A 15,528-nucleotide genomic window follows, 5' to 3' on the forward strand; every position below is an offset into this window, starting at 1 on the left:
AATCTGTATCTGGAAAGCCAAATGAGGTTCTACCAGCCTAAAATAAAATAATAATCCATGATTTAATGGAAATGAAGGGGAAATCTGTTACCAGTTAAATTATAGTCCCAGAATAGATTTCCTCAGATAATAGCTTCACCTTTGGCTCATTGCAATATTGTACAACTTGGGGTTTCCAAAAATAATATGTCAGGATCTTCCACAATAAAGAAGCTGGGTCAGAAAAAAAAGTGTAAGTGAAAATAAGTTAAGCCAAGAGTAAAATTCCAAAAAAGGACATTTTCCATTCTTTTCTACTGCTTAAAAATGGAAGCATATCAAGAGTTATTCAGAGAGAGATGTACACTTTTTACATCTAACCATTTCTCCTTCCATGCCCATTTTTTTATTTTTTTATTTTTAAAAACTATGTGTGCATATTGACACTGCAATAGTATTTGCCCCCTTCCTTGCTCTAGTTCACAGAAGTTCAGCAAACTGATTAATGCTAATGTAGTGTCAAAATATTACACCTTTATTTTAGAATACCCTGCATATTACTAAGGAGATGCAGTTGGTACACATATTGGCCATACCAATTAATATGCATACTCTTTATTTAAATAATTTAAATAATCGTCTCAACATAGTGACTCTGGACAGCTAACAATACATAAAACCATGCTACATATGATGGCAACATATCATAAAAATAAAAACAATAACTTAAATATCTAGTAATGACAATAACATCAACAACACATCAACACAAATGAACAATACAATGCCACTGAGGCTCCTAATAACCCACCTGGGGAAAAATGCCTTAACCAACCTTACTCATCAGGGTCAATTAACAATCAGGCTGAATGCCTGAAGGAAAAGCCAAGTCTTCAAGGCCTTACAGAATGTTAACAGAGTCAAAGAAATAAAATCCTCAGATCTGGGGGTCCCTAAAACCTACAGCCACTCAATCTTGCTAGGTTAAGCCTAATCTTTTTCAGCTTCATACATGCAGATCCCTCCAGCTTCTAGACACTGGAAAAGAATATTGACAGGAGCAGAGGTGTACAACTGAGTATCAGCATACTGATGATCCTTCACCCCATGCTGACATATGATCTTGCTGTCAGTCTTATAAGACAGACCAGACTAAGAAACAAACACTGTGCAGACCTAAAGCTATAGTAACAGAATTTTGCAAGTCTGAATGTGTTTCCCTTCCCAGGCCCACCACTAGGATCTGTGTCACCTGGGGCAAACATGGATTCTGCCCCCCCCCCATGGGTTGGTGAGGGAGTTGTTAGCAAGTTTTATTATTCTATTATACATTAAATTAATAAAACATTCTGTATACAAATACTATTGTGTCATTTTGGTGCCCTCCCAGTGTGGCACCTGGGCACATGCCCTGCTTCTCCCGCCCCCCCAGTAGCAGCCCATCCCTTCCTCCCTCTTTTATCTTCATGTCAATTAATGCAGTGGCCTGGTGTGGGGGAGGTTGTCTGAAACATTTTCATAAACCACTTTCCTGGCCTGGGCTCAAGTCTTGTTTATCTGATCATTGCGGTGTTAGTGGATCTTCCTTTTGTCCTTCAAGGTCATGCTCTATACTCACTACACTTGCCCAATGGTTTCATGTAGATGTTAAATAGGACTGGGGAGAGAATAGAGTACTCTCTGAAGTACCATGCAGTTCAGGGGTCTAGGACTTCACCCTCCTGACACCAACTGTAACTGTTCTCAGAGGAAGGAAAATAAATGCTGTACAACCATGCCCCCCATTGCCAATCCTCTATGCTGGGCCAGAATGATACAGTGATTAATCATATTAAAAGCCAGCAAGAGATCCAGAAGGGCCAGGATGAATACATCACAATTATCCTGACACTATCAAAGATCATTTACAAGTGCAGTTGATGTTGTCTCAACCTGGGCTGGTACACAACTGAAAGGGGTCCAAATAATCTGCTTGTTCCAGGGTCCTCTAGAGATGTAACCTTACCAGCTTTGCAACAACCTTCCCTGGATGGAAATTGGCCAACTCTGTTAGATCCAGCAATAGTTTCTTGAGGAGAGGGTGGACCACCACTTCCTTCAAAAGTGATTAAACTATCCCCACCCTCAGGAAAGCAGTTACCACTACATGTTTTCTCCCAGGAGCCTTGATCAACCAGAAGGGACATGAGTCTAAAATATAAGTGACAGAACTCAAAGCCCAAGGACTTCATCAGGACTAATAGCCTCAAATTCTTCCCAGATAATAAAACACAACCATTTCTCAGTCAATTCCATGAGACTTGCACAGGCAGTTGTATCCAACAGTTGCCTAGAATAGTCCTCACAGAGGCCTTGTAACAGTTGCTCTGGCCCCTCCTTACCCAGGAGACCAGTAACCTTAACTAGAGCCATAAGATGCCTATCTGTGGATGGAATAAGAGTGGGAAAATAATTAGGTTTAGCCCCTCTTATTAACACAATTAAAGTAATCCTTAATAAGGGTTCTTACCTATGCTCAGTTGAATTTGCTTTCTTCCAGTGGTACTCTAGGTATCTTTTGTGCCCTTTCATCCCCCAAACTTCCTTTGAAAATCAAGGGTCTCCAGGATCAGTGCACACAGTCTTCAGAGCCTGTGCAGGTATGATCCAATCCAAGGCTGCTGTTGCCCTCTCATTCCAAGAAGCAACTAAGGCTTCTGCTGAACTGTACAACAGAGCCTCAGGGACAACTCCAAATTCTCTCTGATACCCAACAGGGTCCATCAAGTACCTGGGGTGGAATGATCAAATAGATCCTTCTTTTGAATGGAGGGGGGAGCCACAGACAAATCCAATGCTAACAGGGAATAATCTGACCATGCCAAGGAACTGATGGTACCACCTCTCACCTTTTGTTTTAGGAATAGGATTGTTTGTGCCATGGGACCTACTACTTTATGTATTAACTGAGCAAAACAATTTCCTCCATCTTCTTTTATACAATCATCTCTCTCTCTCTCTCTCTCTCTCTCTCTCTATATATATATATATATATATATATATACAGGACTGCAACTAGGGGGGGCAAGCGGGGCATGTGCCCCGGGCGCCGCACTGGGGAGGCACCAAATGAGCACTGGGGGGGGGCACCAAAATGGGCGTGGAATCCATGTCTGCCCCGGGTGACAGAGACCCTAGTTGCGGGCCTGTATATATATATATATATATATATACACACACACACACAGTATGTATGTGTTTGTGTCTGTGTGTGTATAGTATATTTACTTATTTTAAAAAATCCTTTCTCTATTGAAGATCAGGACTCCTTTCTCATTTCCTTTTGCACTATTCCAATTTCTCTTGGCTGGGAGAGACTGATAAACGCCAGCAAGGATTGTCCTGTTCTTCCTGTCAGCAAAATTATTCATTTTATAGCTCTTTGAAATAGGCTTCTCTCATCTTTGGGAAAAAGTTACTTACATTATAATCCCCAGCAAAGCAACCTGAGAAAGGGATATTGTACACTTGGCCTTTACTCATTGTCTCATTGAAACATGCAAAACTGATGAATGCATACAGTATATCCAGCTAATAATTTTGTAAAATTTGCTGATAGAAATGGTATGCCATTGTGTATGTGTTTTCTTACCACTTGTTGCACATTCTGTGCTACCGAGAGGAACTCCCTAGATTCTTTCTGCCGATATTCTGGAAGAAATTCAATGTTGGCAACACGAAATAGTCCAACAAAATACAAAGCATCTTTGTTTTCTGCTTCAACTGTAAAATAGAATGGGGAATGTGAGTATATGCTATTTTACTTCCTCTTTCATTATGGAAATAAAAAGTTTACAGCAACAGGTCTCCAGGAATTGGAAAAGCACAAAGTCCATCATGACCTTCAACATTCACAACAAAAAGTGCCCCACCTGCAGGGTGAACCCAGCTTCATAACTTTTCTGGAAAGCATCTATCTGGTAAACTATATTTTTGATTTGCTGCTTGTATAAAGCAGACCAAGTAAAATCCCTATCTCATTCCCCTTGTAAGCGGTTCCCTGACTTGGATACCCACTTCCTTAGCTGTCTGGTTTACCACCTTAAAAAAAGTAAAGTCTCCTTTGCATTCAGTTTGATTTCTCCTGCGTGGAAACATCACTATGATTTTCAAAGCAACAATTAAGAACTGGTTTTCCATTGTCTTTCAGGATAATTTTTCTACATTCCAGTCTAGCCTACAGACATGGTCTCCCATTCAGATACAACCAGGACCAACCCAGCTTAATTTTTTCAATACCAACCAAATATGGCTAGGTGACTCTCAGATGAACCTAACCACTCCTTAAGGCATCCTTCCCAACTTGACATCCTCCAGATGAGCTGAGCCTGCAACTTCCAAAATTTCCAGCCAGCATGGCCAAATGAACCCATCTCAACACATCTTCTGAGTCTTGCATTCCCAACACATTTTAATCAATGGCAAGTTAAGGAAATAAGAAGAGAGGTTTTTTTCAGTGGTGGACAGGAATGACGTTGCTAGAAAAGCTTTGTTGGCAAGAACTTCTCTGTTCTTCTGAACACTTAAGTGTTTTAAATATGCTAAATCTTTATACAGTTGTAGTATAGCTTCTTTAGCGTCTGTTCACAATAGTGAGTTTAATATTTGTAATCCACATTGCCTTGTCTTGATATATGTTTTTCTGGGTATTATGCTACAGTGGATTTTAACTGATTTAATATTATCATATTTCAAAATTTGAACTAAAGAATAAAACTCTTTGGGACAGTGTAATAGTCTATAGAGGGTAAGCTTAATTTGATCCTATGTCAGAGGTCATGTGTTGATTTCCTCAACCCATCGTGTCGCATCTTTTCAATGCTTTGGCTAGAATCAGATTCCTTATTTTTAAACTGGCATATTATTTAAAAAGAAATCCTATAAAATATAGAGCAGATTTTTGGATGGCAACAGTCTTTTAAGAAGAAGAAGAAGTACAGTTAGCAGACATTTTTTGATCTCTGTGTTTAAAGCTATGAATGATTATTCTCAGAGTACTTTTTTTTCTAGGGTCACGTAGGCTTCTGAGCAAGAGGGAAAAGATTCTCAGCACTGTGGTTTCCTTTATCGTTTCAACAGGAGTTTCCAAGTAGCTGAGGATCTTTAACCATAGCAAGGAGGAGTCAGAATGCACATCTACCAAATACAACCTTCCAGAACAGGGTGCTCTCCAGATGTGTTAGGTTTGCAATTATCATATTGGCTAGGAAGTCCAGTTCCAACAACTGAGAGATTAGGGAAGATGTTTACCTATAAATGCTTTTCTCAAGCAGCTTAGCATGTCAAAGATTTCCTAGTATGATAAAAACCCTTTGGAATACAATGCTTAGATGACAGATGCGGAGAGGGACTCACCAATAAAGAGCCACAATAATGTCCAACTTAATACACCGATAATGAAGAGAACTACTGTAAACAGGATTATTTTATTTTGAAAATTCCAGGCAGACTTATTCCTTTTAGCTTTCCTTTTGGATTTTGATGTCTTGTTGAGTTTCTTTGTGAGTCTTTCCCACTTTTCTTCAGAATCTGTTGTTTGAACTGATATATTTGATACCTTAAAATGGAAGACAAAAAGGGCTGCAAGAAGGCAAATTCTAATATCTTTAATTTCAAAGCTGCCTTTTCTCCTGAAGATAAGTATGTTCAGGGATTTTATTTTAGAGACAGAGATGAAAAACTTTTAGATTTTCAGGTGCTGAATTCCAAGTCCATTTGCCCCAAACAGCATGACCAAGTTTAAGACATGAAAAATTTGAGAACATTCTGTTTTAAGGCTATTAAATGAGGGCATGATCCCTTGTTCCACTTCATTAAATGAAGACTTGTTCCATTGTTTTATCAAGTATTTTTAGATGCAGCTAACAAGGAAGGTAGAATTTAGGTGTTTAACTAACTTTATTATGCATAAAGGATGCATAAAATTGAAATTGAAAGGATTTAGTCTCCTTTCTCTAAAGATCTGAAAGCACGATGGGAAGAGTGTGATCTCACTTTCCTGGGGAAGAAGACATTTCTTCTTGATTTTAGATAGTGCCAACATTAAGCTTAACAAGAAGGTGGAAAGTAAGATTTCATGTTGATATATCTCTCCAAGAAAAATGACAGCAAATAATCATTTGTGATCTTGGCACTGCATTCCAGGAACGATACAATTGCCATAGGTAGCATTCCATATTGGGATGGGGGCAGAACTTCTGTTTACACTTTTAATGATGCTCATGCAATAAATTTAGCATCTGGTATGTTCTTAAGTATTTTTTGCTGGCCAGAGAATTAATTTTCAGTCCTAAGTAGGCATTGACAACAAAAGTTATTAATACCATTTGAGTATCTTCTAGTTACTACTGTTCATTTTAGAAGATTACTTAGATTATAGTATTGTATTGTACCATGTTATATGAAAGAGATAGTTATATATATCTGTCTGGAATTTCACATTATTTCTGACTAAACCTTTCTTTCTTAAGTTCTTTAGACTTGAGCATAATATATAAAATACTTTGCTTTTGATTCATCTGCACTGTGAACAAAACCATACATTTTCTGTCTGTCTTGAAGAACAATAACATTCATAGTTACTGTTAGGGTTTAAATATTCCAAATAATTTTCTAATCTGTGGGAGAACAATGTATATATAGTTTTTCTTATACTAGTTATAATTAATCATTATAAAATTCATCCCCCATCAATGAAGTAATTTAAGTACCACAGCACAATAAATTATTTAAATTCTTCTTTTTTTTTTTACCACATGCTAGTCCTCCAGGATAACAGTTTCTATGCCAACTAGTTGAAAGCTGATTATATTTAGATACACTGTTTAGCTTTTTCTTTTTCTTTTTTCCCCAAGTAGGGATGCAATTAGTTTTTTAAAAAAATATATTCCAGCTCTCCATACATTTCTGATTCTCTAAACAATTCCCTCCTGATATTGTATCCCATCATTCTGGGAACACAAAGTCATGTCATATTTCATTTGAAAATATTGTTTATAATTAAAGGGAGTACATTTACTGCATTTACAATGGCTATGCAATCCAATAAAGATCTTCCATAATTTAGAATATGACAAACATATTGGTGTTGACCCAGTCATAACATTACAGTGCACTTAAGTTTGCTTACTTACACTTAATTCATCCTCGGGGTTAGTAGATCTGTCACTTCTTTGATCATCCATTATAGGAGATGAAATTGACAGCTATAGAAGGCTTATTCAAAGCACTACAGGAAAAACTGATGGAAACTGTGCTTGAAGAAAAGTCTACTAACACTGTCCAGGTGGATTCACAAGTATGGCATCGATTTACATTCAAGAATCTCCACTGGTAATTTCATCCGCTTCTATCCTTCTGTTGCAGTGAACATTCAGAAAAGCATTGTCAAGCAGCAGTGGGCTCCAAATTAGATTGCCTAGCTTTACTTTTCTAAATTTAATTATGTATGGTTTTTTTTTTAAAAATTGATCTATGTGGTTGCTGGAGTTGAAAACAACCTGATGGTGTGTAATCAATCAATCTATCAATCAATCAATTGTTTTAAAAGTAATAGGAATAAGCATTAATAAACAGGAGTGAACATGAAAAATCTCTATGTTCCCCTGGAGTAAGGCTCTTTGAGGCTCACTTCCATGTAAGAGTGCATGGAACTGTCACTGTAACACAATGAGGTGAGTATCTTGAACCCTGGGGCCATGTGTAGCTTTTGGTCTATTTTCATGAATTTGGCTTAAATTGTGAAGTTTTCTAAACCTATGTACAAGGATAAATTCAGGCCTATGGTAAGAGCAATTTGTTCCAACCCCACAGTCTTCTGCTTGGAAGAGACAGAAGAAGTTGTCAGAAAGCAAACAAGAAAGAAAAAGGTAGCATCACTTTTTGATAAACCCACTGCTTGGTTTATCACCAATTATCACATGGTCATCATTCCCTTCTGAAGGAATGTGGCTGTGACAGAAAATGTTGCCCATTTCTGCAGTTTGCAGCAGATAACCTAACTGAAGTAACCTACAAAAATCATGAAAGCCTAAATGAGATGAAGGATAAATATAATATAAACATATTTCCGTGATAGTCACAGTTCCATTTCTGCAGATATAGTAAGAATTTTAGGTATGTTCTTCTAAAGGACTTATAATGGCTGTGTATATTGATCTAGTCTCTTCAAAATGTTAAAAGTCAGCCTGCTTATTCTACTAATTGGGAATCTGACCTTCTGCTCCAAAGTCTTCCCTTGATGTACCTTTTCTGTTATGGTGCTTGCTCTATGAATCTAAATTTCATGACTTTTCTTGAAGGACATTTCTAAATCTTCAGGTACTGTACATCTGTCACCTCTTTGATGTCTAATGCATATGATATCAGTCAACAGATTAAAACAGAGTTCATTAAATTACAGTTGAAATTATTTGATTATATATATTTTAAAAAATATAATAACTAAGAATTAAAGACTAGGCCTTTTAAAAAAACAAAAACCTATGGATCCAGACTCAATTTATAACTATCAGGGCTTCTGGGGGAAAAAAAAAACTCAACCAGACATTTGATTCCTAATACAATTGTAATGAGAATTATACAGCAGACTGAACTGATCTCATGTAGATGGAAAATGCAGCTTGTGTATTTCTTTACTAAGATTGTGATGAATGTAGAAAGGGGAGCCAGACATGTATCTTGGCTAATAATCCATTCCTTTCACACTGGCATTTTATGAACAATGGTGATTCCTATTAGTTAAGAGTTAGCCTTTCATTGGAGAGATCAGCTAAAAGCCCTCATTGATTTTCTTTCTACTGATTAGTTGCCTCTTCAGTGGCTAGCAAGCATGACATGGCTTAAAGGTAGATTTAAATACTTCTCTTATACACTGCATCTGTCATTCCTCAGGGAAGCAGCTATTTATAGCATCTGTCCATAGGATGAAGCAGGATGGTTTTGTTATATAGAATCATAGAGCTTGAAGAAGCCAGTTAGCTCACTGACTCAAATTGCTGCTCAGTCAGACTTAAAGAATCCACAACAGATGGATGTTCAGCCTCTACCTGAACACATCCAGTGAAGGGGAGCCCATCACTTCTATGGAAATTGGTTGAACTGTCAAACTGCTCTTACTGTTAAAAAGTTTTTCCTAGCATTCAAATAGAACCCGCTGTATTGTAACTGTCAGGAAAGTTTCCCCACCCTCATCCAAAACTCAGGAGTTGTGAAACTGACTAGAAACCGGGTAGAAGAATTTTGAGCTACCTACTATATTTTTTTCCTAACATACTTAGGCTGAGGTAGCAGTGAGCAAGCATTTGCTTGGACCTAGAATTTGGGAAGCCTTGATCAGGTTTCAGATAAACCAGTGCAGAGCCATAAAAATACCAGCCCTTGATTGAAGAGAATGTTATGAGGGCTGTTGGGTCCAGACTGAATCTAGAATTGTGTATGTGATTTCCAGTACCCTGATGACACTTTGTACCCTTCTTTGCATTACAGTAGTTTCAGTTTCATTAAATCTTTTTTAAAATATGGTGGCCCAAACAGGATTAAATACTTGCGGTGTGAAAGCTGAGAAAGGAAGAGTAATCATGAACATTGGGGCAGAACATTCTTTGAAGCAGGGTGTAAAGCTATGTGACACCACTTGGGATGCCAGTCCCATCAAAAATATAGCTCCTCCACATTCTGCAAGGGTATGATGTCACACATTGAATGAACATTCAGAAACAGAGAGTAATCTATAGAGATGAGTGACAACCTCTGAGGGAGGGAGACAGGCAGGGAGAAACAGAGGAGGATGTCAGAAAGTAAGACAGTAGGAATTATAACAATCAGGGAACTCGTTCACTTTTCCTTTCTACCCCACCCCTATCCTATACAGATTACTCAGAGACAATGCAAGGAAAAAAAGTTGTGGATCCTTAATTCAGATAGAGATATGTAATGTACACTCACATAACTTCAAAACTACTGCATGAGAATACCCCCCGGCACATCTACTATATGTGCTGCTTTTTTGAGAACTGAGGAGAAGACAGCAGTTCTTGTAATTTCAAGAAACTAGTTCTGAATTAGCTCGTTTTTCTCTTCTCATTTTTTGATTTCCCCTTTGGTGACAGTATTCTGATTGTAATCCTGAAGGCAGGGATAATCTTATTTGTTATTGATCTACTCCTGTTATTGATCCACTTCTCATCCCCACCACACTTAAAAACAAATCAATAGAATCTCCTTCCCATTTTTAGAATGGGCATGCATTTTTTCTGCCTATTTAAAAAAAAAAAATGTTACCAAAGGATGCTACTCTGAAGTCACCATTCTTTCTGTTCCTTTTTAAACATTTCTGCTGATTTTGATGCTGTGTAACAGGATTAAAATCTTCATATATAAATAGTGAAGATATGTTGATGGCTGTTCTCACAGATTATGTTAAAAGGGATTTTACATATTCATAGACATCAGTATCTATTGATGTTGGCTTTAGTAGCTAGCTACCTTTAGGTCCAGAGAAAGGATCTCTGGGAATATCAAGTACTTGGAAAACCAAGTAGGAAGGTATAGTAACAGTAGATGTAAACTATTGTGTTATTATTACTGTTGCTAATGTTGTTATCTCCTAGAAGTATCAGGAGTGTGAGCAACTATTCAAAACAATATATTGGAGTGAACCAACCCCCACCCCCTTCTTATTGTCTTAACTTTTGAGAAGTCTTTTCATTTCACATTCTTTTCATTCTAGAGAACTAAATCTAATTTCCACTCAAGGCTGTATGCATATTTTTGGATGAATATCCATTTATAATAGAAGTCTATATCTGTAATTCTGAAAGAAACACCTGAAATGTGTTCTCTGCTCACTTTATTCAGCCAATGTCATTCAGAATTAATATTAAATCACTACTGTATTGAATGGAGGGGTCTCTAATGTGTGATAGCTCAACCATCTATTTTTTGATGTAAAAGCACAAATTACACTAACATTAAAATTACTTGATATTTTGCAATGCTTTTACTTCCCACCTCCAAAGACAAACACCCACACACACCCCAAGCCCTATATTGTCCTGGCTTCTGGAATTTCATATAAACTGAGCATTTTTAAAGAATATTATCCATTTTTCCAATATGGGAAAAAGTAAAAATTCAAATCAAAGAAGATGAGATTAATGCATTGTTTGAGGCTAAATTGTGCTAAAAAGACTTACTAACATAACATAACATAATTCTGTCTCAACATAACTCTGAAAGCTTTATGCTTGTGTTTATATATACATTTGCCATAACAAGGAGGTGGATCTTCTTTTCACAGAACACCTGGTCCCTCACTCTTTTTCCCTGGAGGATTTCTGCCATATGCCCAGCACAGGAGAAGGAGTGATTATGAAGAGTGCATTTTTTTCTCTACCAGATGGGATGTCAGACACAAGGAAGAATACTCTGTTCTACAAAAAGGCACAGGCCTGCAACTAGGATCTGTGTCACCCAGGACAAACATAGATTCCGCACCCATTTTGGCGCCACCCAAGCACTCATTTTGGCACACACACCCCAGTGTGGTGCCTGGGGCACATGCCCTGCTTGCCCCCCTTAGTTGCGGCCCTCGACGAAAGGCATCGACCATAATCCTCTGCCCACCTAATTTGGCGTAAACCTTATGAAATCAATGGGATAGGTATTTCAGTAAATGCATATGGGACTGCAGTTTTAAGATCATAATCCTGTTGATACAGGATTGAGTTTAAATATTTTATAAGGATTTAGAATTTGTCTGGCTTTGCCATACTAAATTTTACAGTTGTAATATTACATAGTATTTGTAAATGAGTAACCTAAAGAAACCAAGAGCTCAATTATAGCAAGACACAAACAATATAAAAGTTGTAGCTATTAATTAAGGGTTGCCCATCATCAGGCAGTTTCCTCAACATTTGTGTTGGTTTTAAGTGATATTAAAACACTTTCCTGGAACTCAAAGTGAAACTAATGTTTTTTTAAAACTAGGGCGTTACCATGTCTGAGTTGTGATCTAATAATTTGGAAAGTTCACTGCATAAAAATGGTCTTGTTCACAATATGTGCTAAGCTGTAATGTTATATACTTGGTTTTGTTTAGGTGCAATAGGTGAATCCAGCCATTATGGTACAGTATGTAAAGCACAGTGTGTGGCTTAGTAAGTTATATGAATTTAATCACATAGTTTAGTCAGTACACCAGGACTGAAAAAGATATGGCTTTGCAGAATATATGAACTGAAAAAGTGTATATAATACAGTGCCATTGCATTGATTCAAAAAGGAAGACTGTCACCTAGTCTGTCTGAAAGATGGACACATTATGTAAATGACTTACCATATGGTAACAGTTGCCATTTGGAACAATTTAAAATACTCTCAGTTAGATAGTCCTGATGTATAAATCAGGCTTTGGACACACACACACACACACTCCAGAAAGAAAAGAACTTCGTTCTGAGTTTTGACTGACAAATTAATATAGGAAAGTACCATTTGTGCAAACCTTTTTAAAAATAATCCTTAAGTTGTGTAAACCAATATTTGCTGTTTAGATACAGTTTCAGAAAGTCGAATACCACAGTGCATTATGCTTCTCTGTTTTAAGTATTCAAAAAAATTGCATTTTTTTTTTTAACTGGAGCAAACAATTCTTCATTTCTTTATGAAATGTCTTTTATACCTTTATTTATATCCAAAGCAGGCAATCCACTGGGAACTCAAGGTACAGATTCTTAAGGGACTCCTTGTATGACATAGAGTGTCTGCTTTCATAGCATGGCCTATTGTGAACAAGCAGCACATGTGATTTAGAATGGCAGCTTTGCCAAATGCTTTCTCCTAGTCAGAATTTATGCAGAGAACATAAAAGATGTACACAATCCATTTGAGATATCACTTTCATAATTATTTCCTAAAATAAATGCATGATTGTTCTCTGAAAAAGGGATCTTGGGAGTTTAAAAAAAAGATTTGCTGCATAAAGAACAGGTATGAAATGTTCATTTAATAAGCTTTTACTGATCTATAAATCTTAGCATGTAAACTGATTGTCATACACAACAGAGTTGCAGTAATATAATCATGCAGTCAATTATTAATGTTGTGAAATGATCAGTAAGAAAAACACAAAGTGAAGATTCAGTGATAGACGGGACGAAGACTCATTACCGAAACCCAGAGAAGATGGAGGCCTTGTTGATAGCTCCCATTATGGAAGGGACTACATTCCCTCTAAGGATTAGATTCTTAGAAGGAAGAGTGTCTTTTATCAATGTTGGTCTGCTTGCTCCAACCTGGGATCCTCTATTTGTTTTAGAACCATGATTCTCTGAGTTAGAGACCTAATATACCTATTATACCTGTGAATACAATATGGGGAAGATTGCTTTAGGACAATGTCTTTCAAACTTGGCAACTCTAAGATGTGTGGACTTCAATTCCCAGAATTCCCCATGCTGGCCACTTTAGGCCAACATACCAATTATAACCTTATCTAGATAGAGTAGTTTAACAGCAATTAGCAATACTTTTGTCATTCTTTGTTTTGGTTATAACAATTCATTACAAATGGGGCTGCCTTTTGAAGAATAGCCTAGAAACATGAAAATAGGACAGCAAAATTGTTTAGAAGAATAAACTGATACAAACCTATTTTGCCAGGACGTTGCCAGCTTTACTGGCTTCCATTGGTTTCCACACCCAATTCAAAATGGCAGTACTGATCCATATCTTACTTCCATGGATATTAAGCTAAATTCCTTATATTTGTGCTCTTTCTGGCTTATGCTGAAAAATGGTAAATTTTAGCAATTAACAAAGATGTTTTCATACCAATCTCTGATTTAGCTGAAATGCCATAGTTCTGTCAAATTGGGTATTTTTTCTTTTCTTTTTATTTTGTCATTGTTCCATTGCCTTTAACTGCTGCATGATAAGCATAAAAGCCAAAGCATAAGCTGAATCTTTTCCAATCATGCAGATGCTTAGCAGAATTCTTTATTCATCTCAAAGGAAACCATAATGCTTTAAGTAGGACAACTCAGCATTTCTCAGGGATAAAACAGTGTCGTTTATATGATCTTTGCTATTATAACTCAATGGACTTTTAGAGTCAGGTTGAAAATTTTGGTTTAGTTATTTCTGATCAAAACATTATGGCATTCGTCCAGATTCCTGTATTTGTTTGATAAATTCACTACTAGTAATGTTCCTTTCTCTTCACAAATCATTGCTGTCTTTGACATCTTTTTATCCTTTTATCCTTTTTACCCTTTCATTCTAAACTGTCATATTTTTCACAAGTGAAGGCATGAAAGAAGGCTGCATGCTAGCCCCATTAGCATACAACTTAGATTTCTTAATTTTCACATTTGTAAGAGATATAAAGTAGGCTTTGTTTTCCACAATATTTTAACTCAGCTGGTTACTTTCTTAAAATTACATATTGATTCCCAAGGATCCTTTCTTGTGGCATGATGGAAATAAGAGGGAGGTAGAAATGAAAGGGAAGGTAGAAATGAAAGGGATGTTATGTTTCTATGGCTTTGCCTCCCTTTTTGTGTCCTTTCATGCTTGTTGATTATCTGTCAGCCCTATGTGGAAGCAGGAATCTGGCAGTCATTCTATTCAAGGTAAATCTAATATTATTGGGTGAGCTGATATATCTATTAAGATTCAGGATAACATTTCAATTTCTTACTGTTCAAGATTAGAAAACATGCAAACAAATGGAAACCAACCAATTTATCATTTGCCATATTCAGAAAACTGAAGCTATCATATGATGAAGAAGAATTAAGTGTCCTTTAAAACAAGAGCCAAGTAACTTCCAAATCCTTGTCAACATAAACTATACTATACTAGCATTTACTTTTCTGGCTGTGCTATCCCATTCCCCTTTTTTTCCACCAACAGAAGCCAAGGGCATATTTGCCAACTCATCCTGTTTCAGACATTTTTCCTAAGCATGATTTTCAAAGGGAAAAAAAACATGAGATATGAGTATATAATTTTAAAAATGTTTTTAATTGGAAACATTAATTCGTTTACAATACCATAGAAAAAAACATGTAAGACTTTTTCATATATTTCCATATTTATAACCTAGGTGAAAATATGGCAATTGGAGAAGTTTTGCACAGTATTTCCAATTCATTACTTGATACAAACATTTTACTAAATTAACATTTTCCATCCCAAGAAGTCTCTCTCTCTCTACACACACACACACACACACACACACACACAGAGAGAGAGAGAGAGAGAGAGAGAGAGAGAGAGAGAGAGAGAGAGAGAGAGAGAGATTAACAAGACAAATATCTGACAATGATATGTATAATGAAGATGCTCTAACTTAACTGTGTATACCAACTCTACTTCAGGATATTTTCATTCAGTATGGCACAATAAATCCCAAATATCTAGGATTTATTTAATGCATTGTAAAACGATTTATATTTTTTTATTATTTAAATGATTGGGTTCAAGTGGACTTGTAGATAGTAT

General features: G+C 36.6%; 1 protein-coding gene across 1 annotated transcript in view; it reads right to left on the reverse strand.

The window, feature by feature from the left end:
* LOC134498561 (transmembrane protease serine 7-like) overlaps nt 1-7,202 on the reverse strand; it is a 32,702-nt gene extending 25,500 nt beyond the window's left edge. Inside the window, exons 1-3 of the mRNA XM_063304719.1 lie at nt 7,152-7,202; nt 5,374-5,575; nt 3,611-3,741 (exon numbers count right to left, since the gene is read on the reverse strand). Of these exons, the coding sequence (XP_063160789.1) occupies nt 3,611-3,741; nt 5,374-5,575; nt 7,152-7,202 (384 nt within the window). The remainder of the gene's footprint in view (nt 1-3,610; nt 3,742-5,373; nt 5,576-7,151) is intronic.
* Nucleotides 7,203-15,528: the final 8,326 nt, after the last annotated feature.

The sequence above is a fragment of the Candoia aspera genome, chromosome 5 (assembly GCF_035149785.1).
Source record: "Candoia aspera isolate rCanAsp1 chromosome 5, rCanAsp1.hap2, whole genome shotgun sequence".
NCBI lineage: Eukaryota > Metazoa > Chordata > Lepidosauria > Squamata > Boidae > Candoia > Candoia aspera.